The sequence below is a fragment of the Phodopus roborovskii genome, unplaced genomic scaffold, assembly GCF_943737965.1.
Source record: "Phodopus roborovskii unplaced genomic scaffold, PHOROB, whole genome shotgun sequence".
In the NCBI taxonomy this organism is placed as follows: Eukaryota; Metazoa; Chordata; class Mammalia; order Rodentia; family Cricetidae; genus Phodopus; species Phodopus roborovskii.
Genome location: NW_026126576.1, coordinates 7,310,564 through 7,330,073, shown reverse-complemented (window position 1 = coordinate 7,330,073; position 19,510 = coordinate 7,310,564). Strand labels below are relative to the sequence as shown.

Here is a 19,510-nt window from a genome sequence, read left to right as displayed (position 1 = left end):
AAAGTAATAAACCAGATGCTTGGGGAGAAAAATCGTCAGCATTTTTACGAAGCTATGAACCCTGTAAACTATAGTTCTGATCTATCCAGCAAGACATATCCATTGGCACAATAATGATAATAATACAATGAAGTAATCAACCATTTTTTAAAGTTCACTTCACAAACTTCTACTGTAAAGCTAGCCAAGAATCCACTGTTAGGGAGGTCATAGGCCCAAGGGAAGAATGTCTATGATTTTGCTAAATGAACACAATATCAAGCAATCTTCTAAGCAATTATCTTTATACTCATAGATTAATGCAGTTCTCAGTCTTCATAAAAGATGCTTCTCTTTGCCAGGGAAAATTGTTAAAACAGAACTAGCAACTGGTCAAAACACAGAGAATACATGACTGTATAGTGAGAAGCTTTAAATAGGACATTCTAAATCATACCATATCCCCAAATAGGTCAGTAAATTTTGCAAAAACCATCCTCCCACCAACCCTAGAGAACCCTTCCCCTAGCCCTGGAGAACTATCGCCCTAACCCCAGAGAACTGTCACCCTTAACTCTGAGGAACACTCACTCTAATCCCATAGAACCCTTCTCCTAGCCCTGGAAAATTCCCCCTAACCCTGTAGAACCTTCCCTTTAACCCTAAAGAACCCTTTCTCTAGCCCTGGAGATTCCTCTCTAACTCTGGAGAACCCTCCCCTTAACTGAGGAGAACCATACTCCTAACCCTGAAGATCACTCTCCCTAGTCCTAGAGAACCCTTACCCTAGTCTGATGAGAGCCATAGGTTGGGGAAGGATACTTTGAAATAGTGTCATTTGGAAAGATAAACTCATTGTAACTATGGTTACCAGCTCAAGGGTGTGTCCCTCAATATCTTACCATGAAAGCATTTATAGCTCATGAGATTCCAACTTGCCCTGAGGGATATTGACAATCAGTGGTGACTGGGAAAGGGGTGTCATTTAATTCAATGGCAAAATCATAGATACTATCCGCTTTCTCCATACATAATTTTCTGTTCATGCTCATGCATGCAATGCTAATTAAATACACTTGATCATACACATAAAAAGACACTGAAGCAGGAAGGGACATGTTAGGAAGAAAAGATTCAGTGGAAGAGGAAAGGGAATAACAGGGTAATAAGGGATGAGAGGGACTAAATTTCATTATAGACATGTCTGAACTGGTAAATGAATCCAAACCTTGCAGTTAACTCACTGAAAGTCAGAAGCTCTCTGAACTCAGCATATACAAAATGAATGAATTGATGAACCGATGAATGAATTAAGAGCTTTTAAATATCTATTGTGCTCTGAACACTATGTTAAATAAAAAAACTGCTAAATTATGTAGGGATTGTTTAAAGAGGTCTGAAAGTGCCAATGGTAAGGAAACAACTACAAAATAATCCTCTCTGCATTCATAAAAAGTAAATTATTATTTACATTAAAATTTCTTAACTGTCCTCATGATGCAATTATTTCAAGAAAGCAAGTAATAATCTAAATATTATAAAGATGGAAATATATTGGTCACTTTATCACAGATAAACACTACAAAATTAATATTACTACAATCAATATAAGAACTAGGGAAAGTATATACCAGTTTGGTATATACAAATAGCAATTAATTAGACTGGAGAAGAACAAGGAAAAATCACACTACATAAAATATACCTTGCATTTAATATTAACAAGGTAATAAATAACTTAATATTAGTGAATTTTAAGAAGTACAATAACTATTGTAACTATAAATATTTCAGCTATTCTGTTATAAGAACTAGTTTTTAAATCAAATTTAAATCTTAAAGTTTGATCAAACAAAATATTTGAATTTAAACAAATTAAGAGACAGAATACAATTTCACTAAACCAAATGAAAATTTCAAACTCTTAGAATATTTTGGTTCTGTCCACAGTCTTTTTTTTTTTTTTTTTTTTTTTTATTGATCCTTGGATGAGTGTGGCTTAATAACTCAAAATCTAATCTAGCACTGAACATTGTGATGTGACCTTAAAATAAGAATAGACTATGTGTGTCAAATCCTTCATCCATAAAAGAGTACTGGTATACACTGTAGCATTGCTGCTAAGGGTGCATGGAACAGCACAGAGAAAGCACTAAAAGCAATCTGGGGGAAGAACACTGAAACATGACTTCCCTTGGATTTCATCTGTATTAACTTAAACGAGAGTGATGTACTCAGCCATGATCAGTGGAACCTAAAGTTCATATAAGACCCACATAGCAGCTCAGAAGACAGCAGAGTAATACAGCAGGGCCACAACGAGGTTGTTTTTTGTGAGCAGAGTAGTCTGAATGGCTATCGTTCCATGTGTGGGCTACTTAACAACTCATGATTGTTGAGTTATGACACCTTTCAATTTGAAAGGATGCTTGAAAGATTTGATGACTGTTTCAAGTAGATGTTATGACTTTTAAAATGTTCTAAACTTGTTTAACTCTTTTCAATCTAGTGACACGGAAGTGTATAGAAGTGTTTATTCTGAATCTCTCATTGTGACCTGACTGACTAGCAAGCTACTAATACACTTTCCCTAGGACCCATTGCTTTAGTTACAAAATAGGAGTCCACAGACCTTTTGTAAGCAGAAACTGTGAATATTTAATACTATGAGAAAAAGGTAGTCTCTGTTTCTCTAACTCACACTTGCCATTCTAGTTCAAAAAGAGCTATAATTAATACTTAAATAGGTGAACACAGTCAGGTTCAATAAAACAAATGTTTATTATTGAAACATACAGGGGCTACAGTTAACTTTACAGATCCTTGCTCTTTAGGGGATAATTTTCATTATGTAACAAACTAATTCCTCAAACAAAATTAGACTTTTTGGTAGATTAAATCCAATTCAAAAGTGTACTTACTTATTTGGTATTGTAAAAGATAACCAGTTAAATTTCCATTTAGTTTCTTAGGAAGACCCCAGGATAAAGTGGCAGTGTCTTTATCAACTTTGATGACCTTGAGAAAACTTGGCTGTTCAGGTACTAGAAAATACAAGATCATATATGGGTACTCATAAACTAAAGAATTTCTAGAAAACTGAACAAAAAAACCCCAATGAGATAACATTTTTATAGAAACCAAGATGTAAACTCCCCTGAACTTCACCTTAACTATCAAATACAAAGGGAATGTTTAACAGGGCCATTAGGTAATTTGCATAGGTGGCACCTTCCATATTATTCTCTCACCTCCTTCTGGTGTCTGAAATATATATGGTTCGCTCTCTGGACCAGCTCCTTTCGAATTATAGGCTAAGACTGTTAAGTGATATTCACTAAAGGCATCTAGGGAAGGGACCATTCCAGAGTTTCTCTGTCCTGAAAATCTTAGGATGTTCACTTCTTTGGGATGTGTCCTTCCATCCAACAGACTTTTGGTTTTCCACCAATTTATCTGCAAAGAAAATTCAAATCCTTTAACACAGCAACCATAGTAACAGATACGTGGTTAACCTCTTGAAATCATTTTAAAATCTCAGGAAAGAAACAAATTCAATAGTATCAATGAGGAAGTAAAAAAAAATGTCAACCTGGTACCAACCTGGTATCCTCTCAGAAGCCCGTGTACTGTTTCCTTTGGAACTGATGACCAGGTAACTTTAACTAATGTGCTGTTCATAACATCCACACCATGGATCACAGGAGCTGTACTAGGATCTGTAAAACATTTAAGATTAATTAGCTTCCAACAGCCTACACACAAGATTCCTAAGATCTCTTTCCAAGAGTGATTTTCTATGGAATAATCCTTTTGTACACTGTGTGAATATATGTTGCGCTGATTGGTTTAATAAGCAATCTAAATGGACAGTAGCCAAACAGGATAAAGTTACATGGGAAAGCCAAACTGAGAATGATGGTGATCAGGAAGGATGGAGACTGGAGTTACCAGCTAGACAGAAAACTAGTCAGTCACCCAAAATGGGATAGAGGTAAAAGCTATGAGCCTCAGGGCAGAGCACAGATAAATAAAAATGGGTTAAGTTGTAAGACTTAGTAAAAATCCTGAGCTATTGGCTGATCATTCATATTTTATATTAAGTCTCTGAGTCAATTATTTCTGAAGCAACGTCCAGCTATTTAGGACCAGGCTGTCAGGACAGGAAAACTTTGCCTACAATTTTCATAACATTCAGCCTGGGGAAAGCACTTGTGTGCGTTTGCATTCAAATGGTACCAGCAGTTTCTTGGTACAGAGCACTTCCTCGGCTCACAGCAGGTACTTTATCATCTTGAGAAATGATCCCAAAATGGGGGAAAATGCAAATGGAAATTTAAAGCCATGTCTACTGGAATGTTCTCTGAATTAAAAAAAAAAAAATCAGCCCCGGGAACATGAAGAAATTATTTCAGAATTAGGTTGACATTAAAACAATAGTTGTCTTGGTCAGATTTGGAGTTACTATTTATTTATTTATTTATTTATTTATTTATTTATTTAGTCAGCTTGACATGGGCCAGGGTCATCAGGGAAAAAGCAACTTCAAAATGTGGAAATGTCTCTATTATATTGCCTTTAATCAAGTCTGTGGGGAAATTTCCTGATCTTGGAAGGCCTGGTCCATTGTGGGTCATATCTCCCCTGTGCCGGTGGTCCTGTGTTGTTCAATAAAACAGACTATAAACCAAGAAAGCATTCCTCTATGGCCTCTACATCGTCATACAAGGCCTTCAAACACAGTTTTGTGTATTGTGGGCTAACACTATCAACAACCTACATTTCCAGCCAAGTACTTCTTGAACATTCTAACTGGATCAAATCTCTCCAACATCAATCCTAACTTCAGGGCATGCAGTATTTATTTTCCTGTTCCACAGGTAATATGTTGCCTTTGCAAGCAGTATTTACTCAAAAATTTTGACACAAATGTAGTAACATGAAAATTGTCTTGATGTCCTTAGGATTTAAGCATGAACCACTTACAATCTTCCCCTGAATAGAGTGTCACTGGCTGAGGCTCAGGCCCAGAGCCAAGTTGATTGATGGCTTGGACTTGGACATCATAAGGAGCATAGACAGTAGGTGTCATCACACGCAGTGTGTGGTTTGTAACTGTTTCTTCTTCCCACTCCTCTGGCGCTCCCTGGGGCTTCCAGCTCACTCTATACTCCAGTCCTGGCCCATTCTGTTCCATGGATTTCAAAGGCTAAAACAAAAGTCAAAACTCATTTGATGTATTTGTAAATGTATTGATCTACATATGGCAGCTACTCATTTTAAAGTGTGTAAGACTAACTGAAAAAAAATAGAGATCTTAACTATGTTCCTTGGATTCAGAAGTACTTTTGCCATTTTATTAGTTTAATTTTACACATCAGTCTTCTACCATCCAAAGACATGGGTGGGTCACTTTAGAAGCCTGAATTATATGCATATGGTGAAACATAAATGTTCATATATAAAATAAATTACAAATAGATTGCAAATAGTTTTTTAAGTTTTCTCAAGCTTCTGCTATATGCTACATTTTATTTTCTACCAAAGAAACATAAATTATAAACTATGTGGCCATGCATTCTTGGGTCATGGCTTCTCAGGCAGAATACTTTCCTCCACAAGATTGTGTTCTATTTTACATTAAAATATAGATATAGAACCATCTTTAATTTTGGAAAATGGGCACATATATAGAGAGGAACAAGAAGCAATACTTCCTCTTTTTAATCAATTCTTTCTCAGCCCGTTGACATAAGTGGCTATTACACTTACTTTTTTTTTGTCACACAGAAAGGTTTTGTAGCAGAGTTTCTGAGTTTTTTTAAATTAGAAATTAGTTATTTTCACTTTAGTTTTTAAATAAGGAAATCTTTAAAGAAAAATAATTTAGTCTAAAGCACCAATTTAATTTTACAAATGGGTAATTTATTTAAATGATTCAGCTACGTATATAAAAATATTAACTTAAATGCATTTTCATCCTACACTAGAGGATAATTTGTATTAAGAATAATTTTGTCTATGTATGTGGGTGATTAAATGTCATATAAAATGTTCCTGTAGCATTTACTATGCTTCTTCATTGAGAACAACTGGCTAAACTACTTATTAGAAGAATCTGTTGGAATCACATTGAGAGCAGAATGCTCTATAAACAAACCATTTTAATTTTATATTTATTCGAAAGTAACCACTTAGAGAAAAAAATCAAGACAAAATAGTCCCTTAAACAATGGCAAACACTCCTACAGGCACAGGAAGGCAGATCTTTGTGAGTTCAAGGCTAGTCCTTGGTCTACAGAGTAAGTCCCAAGACAAACAGGTTGCTAAACAGAGAAACTCTGTTTTGAAAACATTAATTAATTAATTGAAATAGATCTTAATTCCAAGAATATTTGTTTTTGTTTGCATATACTAGAATCTCTCAAAAATATTTCAGTATAATACAGGTATTTATTTAAATTCTTAGATTGACTATGCACCTAACATTATCTAAATAAATTAGACTACAATCATTGTAAGGAATTATTTTAATTTTAATTACTTGCATGTAGTATGTCTATGTGTAGGTATTTGGAATACCTATGGACTCAAAAGACATTATTGGATCCCTGGAGTTGAGGTTACAGAAGGCTGTGGGGCATCTATCATGGTTGCTTGGGGAAAAATTCAGTCTTCTAGAAGACAATATGTGCTCTTAATCACCAAGTCAACTCTACTAACTGATAAGAGCTTTTAGGTCCAAACTATAATCAAGAATTCTATTTTTCTTCACTGACAATAAATATTTAAAAGTAATGTTACTCAATTGGATCATATTTTGCTCTAAGCAAAAAAGATAAATTTAACAATATTTTCTGACAAATTTTTAAAATAAACTATGCCAAGTTACTTTGCCAACTCTTTGGTCTTCGGGCTTCTGAAAGGATTTTGTATTTTGCTTTGAGGCAATAATCAACAAGACTTCAATAACTGTCAAATAGCATAAGGAAAGTTAAATCTCAGATGAGCAAAGAAGAATCAAACAACGTGACTACTAGCCTTCTCTTTCTCCTCCGGCCCTGACAACAGTGACAAGATCTCTAGAAAAACAATATTAATTTAGGGACAGGAGAATCTTCAGAAGCCCTTTGAAGGACCTGATAAGCCTATGCTAGTATGAGCAAGGCAGAAGTTGTGTGGACTTGGAGTAGACCACATTATGTTGATTATGTTTATACTGTAGTCTATAAAAAATAGTAAAACACAGGTATCTTTGTGAGGTGAGAAAAGTTAAAATTTCTCCTGTCTGATAATTTCTAAAAATACAGCACATTTTTAAAGCAATGTTCACTATGATATTTCCTTAACTTTCCATTTAATTCTACTTTGTTTATTTTTAAATATAAGTGCATTCTTTTTCTTGTGAAACTTTCAATTCATATAATTAAATCTTTATTACTTGGGAACTGAATACCCAAATAGGCTGTGCCCATTTAAGTTAGCTATTGAAGAACTTCCTATTTCTCCACTTTAGCTCAATGTGTGGGTAGATTTATTCTCTTGTTTGTTGTTTAAGTATTATTTATGCATTTTCTTTGAAGTTAGTTATGTTATTGAAACAAATTTTAAAACTCATTTAAATATGCTTAGAAACAAGGAACAGAAATTATCAAGCAAGAGCTACTTTTTTAAATAAAAGATCTCTTCAGATTATCTAAATCCACATTTAATATAATACATTTTTTTAAGTAAAATAGAATGATCATTTTCCCTTTCTTCTTTCTAACCTCTCCCAGGGACACTGTAAGGTGTACTGTTTTTTTTCTCCCGCCACCGCTGGTCTTGTCCTACAGCCGCGCCAGCCCCAAATAACACACAGAGACTCTGTATTAGATATTATACTGTTGGCCAGTTACTACTTTCTTATCAGCTAGCTCTGTCTTAAGTATTAACCCATTTGTGTTAATCTATGTATTTTCACATGGTCTTCTTACCGGGAGCCGGCTGCTACATACTGCTCTCTCCAGACTCTCCATCTTGACTCCTCCTTACTACTTCCTATTTCCTCCTTGTCTCCTAGTCCCTCCTATCTTCCTTTCCTATTGGCCAACAGTGCTTTATTATTAACCAGTATGAGAAACATATATACATAATGGCATCTCCCATCAGGACACCTTCCCTATTCCCTCTCAACAACATAGCTTCTTATTCTCTATTTGCTACTGTTACATAGTAAATGTATAAATACAACTTGTTCAGTCTGTTTAGTTTTACCTATGTGGATACTTTTCAAGGCTGAATATTTGTCATTAAATAACCACTTAGGCTTGGATTTTCATTCATGGGGAAGACTGTCTCTTTCACACAGCATTCCTTAGTTGTCTACAATTATTTGTCTACAGGTGAATCCTAAGTCCCACTGAGCAAGAGAGAAATTATCCTTGATTTAGAAGCTGCCAACTTCCTGGGGCTAATGAAGTCATTGATCTTAATGGAGAACCTACTACAACCAATTTACTAAACAATCATGATTCCTAACTGCATTCTTAATATCTATCCCTATGCCTGAAGATAAATGTAGCTCTCACCCTTCATCAAAGAAACTTGTCTTTGAAACAGGAGAACATGACAACCAGCCAAAATATGGAGAACAAGTGACTTTGAGGTACCCAGGCTCAGTTGATATATCTACAACATAACTCCCAGTTCCAGAAGAAACTTGGGAATTATATGATAAAATAATACTATCATGGAAGCTATCTTAGCAGATATAAATTGTTTTGCCAGAATGGTTTGATTTAGCAACATTCCTTGGTGATACATTTTTAATAGCATGAGGAAGGAAAGCACCTCAGTGTCTGTGTCTAAAGCAAAGAAATGTTAAGATTGTCATAAGAATCAGAAATAAATGCTTGGAGGACCTATGGCTCCTATTTTGGGAGAGTATATTTGTATCATATTTATTAGAAGAATACGTACTTCCCATTTTATAATCATCTCCTTGGGTTGGGATGCTTGAACCCTGATGTTCTGTGGATTCTTGTCTGGAGCTGAGAAATGACAAGCATTAAAAATATTTTTACAATTTATAGTAATCAATTGGTCCAACATCATACAACTCTACTCAATCTCAAAGCAACACAATTAAATATTTTTATTTACAATTTTAATAAATCTCATTTCTATGATGAGTAAAATAGCATTCTTACAGTTATATAGTTGCTATACTGTGGACAGCACATGATTTACTACATATACCTTAAATTTAAGCCTACTAATTAAAAATATAATCCTGCTTTAATATATATTTTCATATAGATATGTACTTTTCTGTCATTGATATATTGAGATATATATGTTGTGAATATAGGCCTCTAGAATAATGAAATTGAAATTCATGTATCAAAGTCAACAAGCAACTTTTATGGATTGAATTACCACATAAAACACAGATGAAAAACATTCAGGCAGATACACATTATTAGAAACATCCTAACAAGAATTATTTTAACAATAAGTCCCTGGGTCTGATACAAAATGAAATCATGCAGGCACCATGCTTATTTTATTTCAGGACAAGCAAACACATATCATAACCATGATAATACCCAATGCTAATTCATATATATATATGTATATATGTGTGTGTGTGTGTATGTGTGTGTGTATCATATATGTACATATATATATATGTACATATATATATTGTTTACATAATCTCTGTTCTCTGTTGGTTATTCATAACATTATACTGATGGTTTCGATAAGTATGGAAATGCAAAAATTCCAAATGCATAAGACATAACACTAGCACACAGCTTAAATTTTTTAATTTTAATTATGTATTTTTTTTACATGTCGATCCCAGTTCCATCTTCCTTCCTCCTTCCCTCCCTCCCTCTTACCCTCTCTGCACCCTCACATGCATCCTAACCACTCTCCCCTCCCATCTCCCCACCCCAATTCCACATGTAGCGCAATGCCATCCAGGTGGGGTCATATAAATCTGTCAAGTCATTTGAAGTAGGGACTAGGACTTCTCTCCTGTCTCTAGGTTAAGGCAGTATCCTTTCATGGGGGATTTTTAAAAACATTTAGTATGAGGTAAAAGCATTTCTTTGGAAATTGAATCCGTGTTTTCTTCTATATGTTGAACTTCCATTTAGAATTTACATGATGAAAATCTGCTTCAAATATGATATTTAGCTATTTAAAACTATTCATAGTAATATTTTCTCACAAACTATGCCTCAATGCCAATCTTCTGTTCTCTATCAAACAATTTCACAACTCAAAAATTAAAAAAATGCACTCCTTAATATTTTACATTGCTAATTTTAGAACTCTTCAAATTATTTGAAGGAATCTAAATATCATTCCTGTTTGAGAATTTCTTTCTTTCTTTTTTAAAAAAATGTGTTCCAATATAAAATTTGCACTAATGTAAAATATTTTGTTATACAAAGAGACCATTCATACCTGCTGGTGGAGTTTCATGATGGTCCGAAGGCTGGCTAGGGTGACTTCTCCCCACTTCATTCATGGCTATGACTCTGAATTGATATCTCACATATGGAGCCAAAGATAATACAGCCTCTGTTTCTTCTCCTGGGATTCTAGTTAGCTCCTGCCACTTCCCAGGTTCCTCTCTGTTCCCTTCAAATTCTATAATATACTCTGAGGTAAGAACATGAACAAGCCATTAGAGAATATTGAATATTTTGAAAACCTAACTAAAATTTATTTGCAGCCTTAGAAGCTTAATACATAAAAATAAGATAAATTATATTGGTACTGACAGAAGAGTCAATTTTTCCTTGAAAACTTGAAGCCTTGTGTTCATTTCTCAGTACCCACCTAAAACCTGGTCATGTGCATTTGTAATCAGTAAGGGAATGGTGGAAATACAAGAATCCTCAAGATTCCTAAGCAGCTAGTATTGTCTAGTTGATAAGTCACAGGTCAATGAGAGATCTATTTTCAAAAACAATCAAACAACCCAAAAGATACACAATATTAAAGGATGACACCATGTGTACACAGGTACACACACACACACACATACACACGCACGCACGCATATACGCACAGGAACTTGCACTCCTAAAAATATTCAAAAACAAAACAAAACAAAAACAAAGTTGAATTTAAAAAGTCATGGCATTTACAGAAAAATTAATGAAAGTGGAGAAAATAATCTTAAGTAAATTAAGCCAGTCTGTCTCAGGAAGACAAAGTCATCTGTCCATTTTAATACACAATTCTTGGGTTTTATATACATGCATAAAATCATATACATATATGTGACGTGAAAATAGAATTAAAATTGGCAAGCTAAACATGACAAAATGTACTAACAAGTGATGGGCAGTAGAAGGGAGAGTAGGATAATATGGGGCTATGGTCAACGATACACACTTGTACAAAGACTTAAGTTTATATGAATATTTTAAGAAGGTTAACTCAGTGGCTGGGCAAATGGCTCAACAGTTAAGAGCTCTTGCTGTTCTCACAGAACACCCAGATTCATTCTCCAGCCCACAGCCATCTGTAACTCTAGTTAGGGGATATGCAATGTCCTCTTCTGACATCCTCCAGTACCGCATTCATGTGGTATACAGACATGTAAGAAGATAAACACACGCACACACATAATAATAATACACAAATCAAGTTTAAGAATAAGGATAATCTACCAATTGTAATGAAAATAACTATGATATTAATTTGACTCTGTTGGGTGAAGATGAAGGTCATTTAAAGCCTTCCTACCACTGATGTTGCTGTTATGATCATCTCCAGCTTGCCAGGACAGCCGGACACTCCTGTTTTGTCTTTCTGACAAGAGAAGGGATCCGGGAGGATCTGGAACACCTAAACAATAACAAAAAATAGCTGTATCATGACAGTGAACAGCTTACAGGAAAAATGATGTTGCTGGAGCAGAGACAGTAGGGAGGCACAAACCCTTTTCAAACCAAGTTCAGCTTTCTGAGGGGAAATAATCGTCAAAGTTTCCAGTGTATCTGTCACTGCTTTACTCTAAGGACTGATTCACATGGCTGATGGTAAAAAAAAAAAAATAGGATTCTTTAAAGTTCACAAAGCACATTTTCAAGTTTTATTTATTTATTCTTCTCTTGTACAATACATCCTGTCCACAGCTTCCCAGTCCTCCCAGCTCTGTCTTAGCTCCCCTCTGTCCCCCCCAGACCCACTCCCCCACCACCCCTCCCCTGATTCAAAGAGAACTTGAACCTTGAAAATATTTTACTTTTGTCAGTGATGCCTAAAAGTAAAAATAAAATATCAAGAAACTACCTGTTATGGGATAATCGTTTTGTACACTATAAGATAAGTCTTTGCCAAGGCATCTCCTGATCAGTTTAATAAAGAGATGAGTGGCCAATAGTGAAACAGGAGATGATAGGTGCGGTTTTCAGGGGGAGAGAAAGAAAGAGGAGATGAATATTGGCATGAGAGAGATGCCAGAGAGACATGGAGGGAGTCATACATGTATAATGGAAGAAAAATAAAAAGCCATGTGGCAGAACATAGATTAATAAAAGCTGGTTAATCTTAGTAGTAAGAATTGGGAACAAGTCTAAGCTAAAGGCCAAAATTTCATAATTAATAATAGGTCTCCATGTAATTATTTGTGGCCTCGTGGTCCAAAGAAAGTCAGATGAGAAAACTTGCTACAACTGCCTGAGAGTTTGTCCAAGCTCAGCTGGGCATGCCACTGTGTTTCTTTATAAACAAACATGATCTTAATACTTGGCAAAACAAATGTCAGCCATATAGAAAGTTCAGATGCCTGTTTTGTTGCCCTGATTCCCATGCTGTACACATCTTGGAAGCCCCATAGATTCTATTTCATTGTTGGCCACAGTGGTTCTCCAAAGGTCATGCTTGACTGACAGGCCATAGAAATGTCTGGAGATTTTCAGGTGTCCCTGTTTTCATCTCTGGTTTACTGAAGGAGAGATACCCAGTAGAGCACTTGCAAATTTCTTGTACACATGATGATTCTGCATGGCCAGGTTTATGAGATATGATGGGGCTCTAGTAGATCACTGATTTCCTCCAGTTCATCCTAATCTATGTGCCAAGTTCTCTCCTTTGTGGGACTAAAGTATCTCTAAGAGAAGGGGTGTCTTATTAATCTTTGTATTGTTCATGGTACCTTGCACATAAGTGTTTTGTGACTAAATGAGAAAGTGAAAAATATATTCTCACTTCAGTCATGCATAAAGTCATTCTATTAGTCAATAAAATTATTTCCTATGGTGGCAGATAAACAAGACAAGGACTGTGAGGGTTGCATGGCTCTTCATCAATTGATTTGGGATGTTACTGAAATAAATGACAGTCAAATCTATGCATGCTATAATATCTTTTATCGGATGTCCTGGTGTCTGCAAAATGTGGGAAATAATTTGATAATAGCAGATGCATATTGAGCACTGGCAAATATAACAGAAACTGATAAATCAAAGGCAATGACAAATATTTAAGTCAGATATACATTTGTGTGTGTGTTAAAAAGGAAGTCTCTTAAATAAACTTAAATTTCCAAATTTGTTCTAATATTCTCAATTATTCAAGGATGTATGCTTTAGCTTGGAAGGGACAGAAAAGCTATTGTTCATGCTGGCATTTACTATTTGGCAGATTCTTGTGAAGTGTACATTGAAAAAAGCATTGTTTATAGTTCAGAATGCAATATGCTTATGTTTTAAGTTCAGCACACGACTATTAAAAGGTCAAGTACTTAAATAAGAAAGTATGTCCTCGGGATAGGGCTTCATGATCAGATAGCTTGCCAGGGTTCAGCCATAGGTTCAGCCCAGTTCTCCCTCTCCACGAATTGCATTTCTTTAATAGAGTTCTATATTTCTGAGCTTAGAGAATTCACTTTTCTCTTTAGGATTTGCTCAGAATCCAGTATGTTCTGAGGTATCCTCCTTGGCCATCCCTGTCTTGTTTCATATATATATTTTAATTTCACTTACTGATCCCAGTTCCCTTTCCCTCCTTGCCATGACCCCCAACCCCCCTGCCATCCCACCCCCAACTCCACAGGGAGGGTGAGGTCTTCCAGGAGAGAACATCAAAATCTGTCACGTTATTTGGAGTAGGGTCTAGGCCCTCTTTCCTGTCTCTAGGCTAAGAAAGTATCTTTCCATGGGGAATGTGCTCCCAAAGTCCTTTCATGCATGAGAAATATATCCTGGTTCCACTGTCATAGGTCACTCAGACTGCCCAGGCCTTCTAACTGAGACCCATATTCAGGGGGTCTGGGTCTGTACAATCCCAGCTATCAGTCTGAGGGGCCTCCTTGGTTCCTCCTGTTTAGGTCATCTGTCTCTGTGGGTTTTCTGTAGCCTAGTCTTGACCCATTTTCATATCACTCCTCCCTCTCTGTAGCTGGATTCCAGGAGTTCAGATCAGTGTTTAGCCGTGAGTGTCTGCTTCTATTTCCATCAGCTACTAGATTAGGATTCTAGGATGGCATGAAAGGTAGTTACCAATCTCATTATCAGGAAAGGGCATATAAGTTAGCCTTTCCCACTGTTTCTCAGATTATTAGTTGGGGTCATCCTTGTAGTTCTCTGGACATTTCTCTACAGTCAGTTTTCTCTTCAAAACTATAATGACTCCCTCTATTATGGTATCTCTTGTTTTCACTCTTGTCTATTTGTCCCTCAACTCAATCTTCCTGGTCCCACATGTTCTCCTCTCCTCCTTCTCTTTCTCCTAACTCCTGTTTTACTTGAGATGAAAAATCTGACTTCTTCACATATCACATGAATCCAGAAGAGCAAAGACTTTGAAAACTGTTTCTTAAAATACAATGATTTATTTATTTGCTTATGTATTATGTATGCAGAGTTCTACCTGCAGGCCAGTGCAGGCCAGAAGAGGGAATCGAACTCAGAACCTCTGGAAGAGTTGTCAATGCTCTTAACCACTGAGCCATCTCTCCAATCCAGTCAAGGTAGGCATAGAATATGTGTGTGTGTGTGTGTGTGTGTGTGTGTGAGTGTGTGTGTGAGAGAGAGAGAGAGAGAGAGAGAGAGAGAGAGAGAGAGAGAGAGAGAACAAACATAAAAGAGGGAGCCATTATTGGTTTGAAGAGAAAACTCTGAACCTAAAGAAAGGTCTAGAGACCTACAAGACTGCTGCCACCTAACAATTTGAGCAACCTTGGAAAGGCTACCATAAATGCCCTTCCTGGATAGTGAGATCAACAACTAAGTTATCTGCCATCATGGAGCCCTCATCTAGTACCTGTTGGAAATGGAAGCAAACACCCATAACTAAACACTGAGTCGAACTAGAATTCAGATGCAGAGGGAGAGGACAAGACCAGGTTGCAGAAACACATAGAGACAGCTGACCTGAACAAGGAGGAGCTAACAGGCCCACAGACTGACTCAGACCCCCCTCCTGAATATGGGTGTCAGCTAGAAGGACTGAGCAGTCTAAGGGACCTCAGACAGTGGAACCAGGATGTATTTCTGGTGCACAAAAGGACCCCATGGAGGGATACTCCCTTAACCTAGAGACTGGAGAGAAGTCCTAGTCCCTACTTCAAATGAGTTGACAGATTTACATGACCCTACCTGGATGGCATTGCCCTACATGTGGGATTGGGCTGGGGGATGGGAGAGGAGGTGGTCAGGGTGCATGTGAAGGGGGAAGAGAGGGTAAAAGGGAGAGAGGGAGGGATAGGGAACTGGGATCGACATGTAAAATAAAAACAAATAATAAATAATATTTATGCTAATACTTCTGGAAACAACTTCTAAGCAAATTTATTTATTTCTAGTCTTTTAACATTTTGTTTTCTAGGATAGAATATTTTAGAATATACATCCATGTCCAATAGCATTTTATCATCAAGTATTGATATGTTTTAGTCAGATATTAAAACTAAAAAATTATAATTTAAATCAAAGAAAGCAGGTTTAAAAATTCATCCAATCCTACCTAAAAATTTTCAAACATTACTAAAATATTAGATTACCATATACACAAAGAGTATGTATGATCAAAGCCACTGTTTATTTAACATTACCAAAATTTCATGGAGCTAGATAATGGAAGACTAATCATAAGGGTGAATTTAACATTTGCAGCAAAATTCAGAAGGTGGGTGCCAACAGCAGAAAGCCTATCATTCATTGCTGCAACCACTCAAAATACTGAGCAGGAAAGCTCATGTGTCCTGATGTTCTTTATTCATGGTAGCAGAGATGTAGCATAGCTCACCAGATGCTCCCCTTCTATAACTTCCAAATGCTGCTAATAGAGGGTTAATTATTTCCACTTGCAGAGTCCTGAAGAAGCTCACTTACCTAGAACTGAACATCTCATGCCAAATCTATACTTTTCACAATGTAGGTTGTACTTAATTGTACTCAATTTAGTAGCTATTGGCTTCACATAAAGGAATTCAACGGCAGCTTGCTCAACTTTACATAGATGGAAATTGTTAAGCAATCTGTAGCTGGCAGGGTCATAGGTGATATTTAGCTTATTACATTGGGAAATGTCACTAGGTGCTAGCAGGAACATCTACTTAGATGCATGTGGGAAGAATATCCAGAGCCTGTTTTAGAGGTTGGCTTGAAATTCTAGTGGTGGGAGTTGCACAGGAAAAACTTTCCTGGAGGAGCTATAACTTTGGCAGTGAGATTTAGCAAGCCTGTGTACAGGGAGAGAAGGAGTGTGAACGCCCTCCACACTTCTCAGGACACTGTCTGTACCTATAGCAACAAACAAGCTACAGCTTAAATGGTTTGCTGGTGTTGTCCATACGAGGCAGGTTTCCAGGTGGAAGAGCTGGCAGTGAGTCAGTGGAGACAGGCAATTGGAAAGCAGCCAGCAGATGGTCTGAGGCCTATAAATGCTGACGATTTCAGGGTTAAATGCGTTGATTGCATTAGTGAAGTGTGCACACTGTTTTCCAATTAGTACTTAAAAATTCAAGTGTGTTCCTTTTACTGAATATTTGATGTCCATGCTCAACTTTCTGGGAGTCTGGGACCTCAACCGAAGGTTCTGGTGTCAAGTAGAAACACCAAGCATCCACCACTGGGCATCCCCTTTTTACAGGCTTCCATAGAGCTCTTTCCTCTTCTCAGACCACTTCTCTGAACAGTAGTAATGGGTGGATTGAGATCTTTGTTTTTCTTCCCACTGCCAGAATCACTTATCTCCCGCTGCTACTGGCAAACTTCCCACATAGGGAAAAGGAATTAAGCATTAATTAATTTCTTTTATGTGAGAAGAATAGAAATGATTTAAAAGTGAAGTTGCTCTTCAAACAAACAAAAATCAAATTTTACTTGAAGGTTCAGGAAGTCATTTAACACCTAGAAACAAAAGAAGTTAAGCAGTCACAGCAAGCATGTGCAGAGATTCTCTCTGTTTTCACTTACCAAGGACAGTTACTTGAGTTTTCTCAGAAATGCTATCAAGAGCAGTTTGAGCAGAACAGGAGTAAATACCCTGATCTTCTACTGAGATGTTGGATATGGTCAAATTGGCTCCATCAATCACTATTCTGTTGGCAGGAGTGTAGAGGAAGCAAAGACAAAGTGTGTGATGAGATCAGAACATCTCCAACAGCAGAAATACAGACCCCTTAACAAGCAATGATGCAAATTCCTTCATGGAAAATAATTCAAGTCAGAGTGAAAAAAATCAGTTCATATAATACAAATGTTACCAGAGAGAGTCACAGATGAAAACCGGGAATACAGTCTCATAGTATATATACTTGACTACACACAATTAAATGGAAACACAGTTTTACAAATTAGAAAATCCAACCATGGCGTTGTGACACAGGTTTGGGCTGGCTGCCATGTTTAAGAAGCACGTCATACTAACAGAGCTAGGATTTTGGTTTTTTTGTTTGTTTTGATTTTAGTTTTTGAAGACAGGGCTTCTCTCTGGTTCCCAGGCTGTCCTGGAACTCTTTCTGTTAATTAGGCTGTCCTGGAACTCACAAAGTTCTACCTGCTTCTTCCTCCTGAATGCTGGTGTTTACATAATTATTATGTTATGTGCGAGGAACTTTATAGAGAATCAAGGAAGATGCTTCTGAAAAAAAAAAGAATATTCTAGAACCTAACCCAGTTCCACAGAATCAGAATATTATGATGAAGCCTGGCAATATCTGTTTTGATCTTTCCTTGCTTGTCTTCTACAAGTAGCATCCAATGTCATAATTGAAGCATTTAGTGTATTTGAACACTAGGTGTCAGTCCTGTACTTCTTTCTGCAAATCACTTCAAATAGCTTCTTAAAATTCATTTCTACATGTTTGTGCAATAGTTCCTCACCCAAAAAAAACACTCCTTTATCAATTTTTATCTTTTAGCCTATACTTTTAGGATTATTATCAAATATAATCCTTATCAAATATAATCCTTATATTTTTTATATAAAGGACCATGAAATTTAAAAAATATTCACAGTAAAAGCTATTCAGGTGAAAAACACTACAAGTGATGCCTTCTTTGTGGAAAGGGTGACAGTCTTCCATGATTAAATTTTTTAATGCAAAATTAATAAAATGAAAAAAATTTGAGGAATGAGAAACAGTATTGAATCATATGTGACTGACTTTTGACTGGAGGTAGTGAACCTCAGTCTTGCATCAATTTGTAAAATGATTATTTGTCAGTCAGCACTGGAAGTTAGTGGTGGGGAAGAGTTGCACTACAATAAGTTAGGGGTCGCAGATGAAACTAATACCATTGCATAAAGAAATGGCATATGTACACAAACATAGACACTAGAACAACAAGGTCAATGAAGTAACAGCTGTGAAAGGAAGCGAATAGAGAAATTATGAATGAATGATCTGAACAAAAGTGAACCATGGTTTGTTTCTTATATTTTTTTACTTCTGAGAAATCTTAATTTACAATAATCTTACCCTCTAGATTTTACTCTTTTCCATCTAGTCATGTTATAAAAAGTGAGGGTAGAAAGGCACGAAGCAGAGAGTGTGAGGGCATCAATTCATTAAGTGCCAGCATTGGGATTTGTATTCCATTGAGTCTGAGTCCATTCCTTTAACCAACACTCTGATGAGAGCTCACTGAAAGAGAACTTGGGCTATCTCCAGACCTTCAGAGTTACTATGTAATTTCAGATGATGTTTGACCTCTTTTTTTTTATGATGTCTTTTATCTATTTAATGTATTACAATGTCCTGCCTGCATGTATGACTTCACTCAAGGACAAGCTGAAGCAGAGCAGACCTTTGTGTGACTTAACAGAGAGAAAGCAGGCATTCTGACTCTTCCGATTCTACTGGGTTCTATTGATCCCTTTCTCTTTTTGTTGCACATGAACTCCAGAGATTCTCAACACTCATTCATACTTTCCTCTTTGTTCTATCTTCTGTATTTTCCTGTTCAGAATACTCAGAAATACACCTTTATTCTTTTATATGTAAGTTGTAGATTCACAGATTCAACTGATTATGGATGGACAATATTTTTTAGACTTGCTTCTGTACCCA

General features: G+C 36.4%; 1 protein-coding gene across 1 annotated transcript in view; it reads right to left on the bottom strand.

Annotated features, from left to right (window-relative positions):
* Positions 1-19,510, bottom strand: part of Chl1 (cell adhesion molecule L1 like) — a 74,050-nt gene that overhangs the window by 10,288 nt on the left and 44,252 nt on the right. The window contains exons 14-21 of the mRNA XM_051203475.1: positions 17,412-17,536; positions 11,734-11,835; positions 10,441-10,638; positions 8,941-9,011; positions 4,966-5,188; positions 3,583-3,698; positions 3,231-3,435; positions 2,901-3,023 (exon numbers count right to left, since the gene is read on the bottom strand). Of these exons, the coding sequence (XP_051059432.1) occupies positions 2,901-3,023; positions 3,231-3,435; positions 3,583-3,698; positions 4,966-5,188; positions 8,941-9,011; positions 10,441-10,638; positions 11,734-11,835; positions 17,412-17,536 (1,163 nt within the window). The remainder of the gene's footprint in view (positions 1-2,900; positions 3,024-3,230; positions 3,436-3,582; positions 3,699-4,965; positions 5,189-8,940; positions 9,012-10,440; positions 10,639-11,733; positions 11,836-17,411; positions 17,537-19,510) is intronic.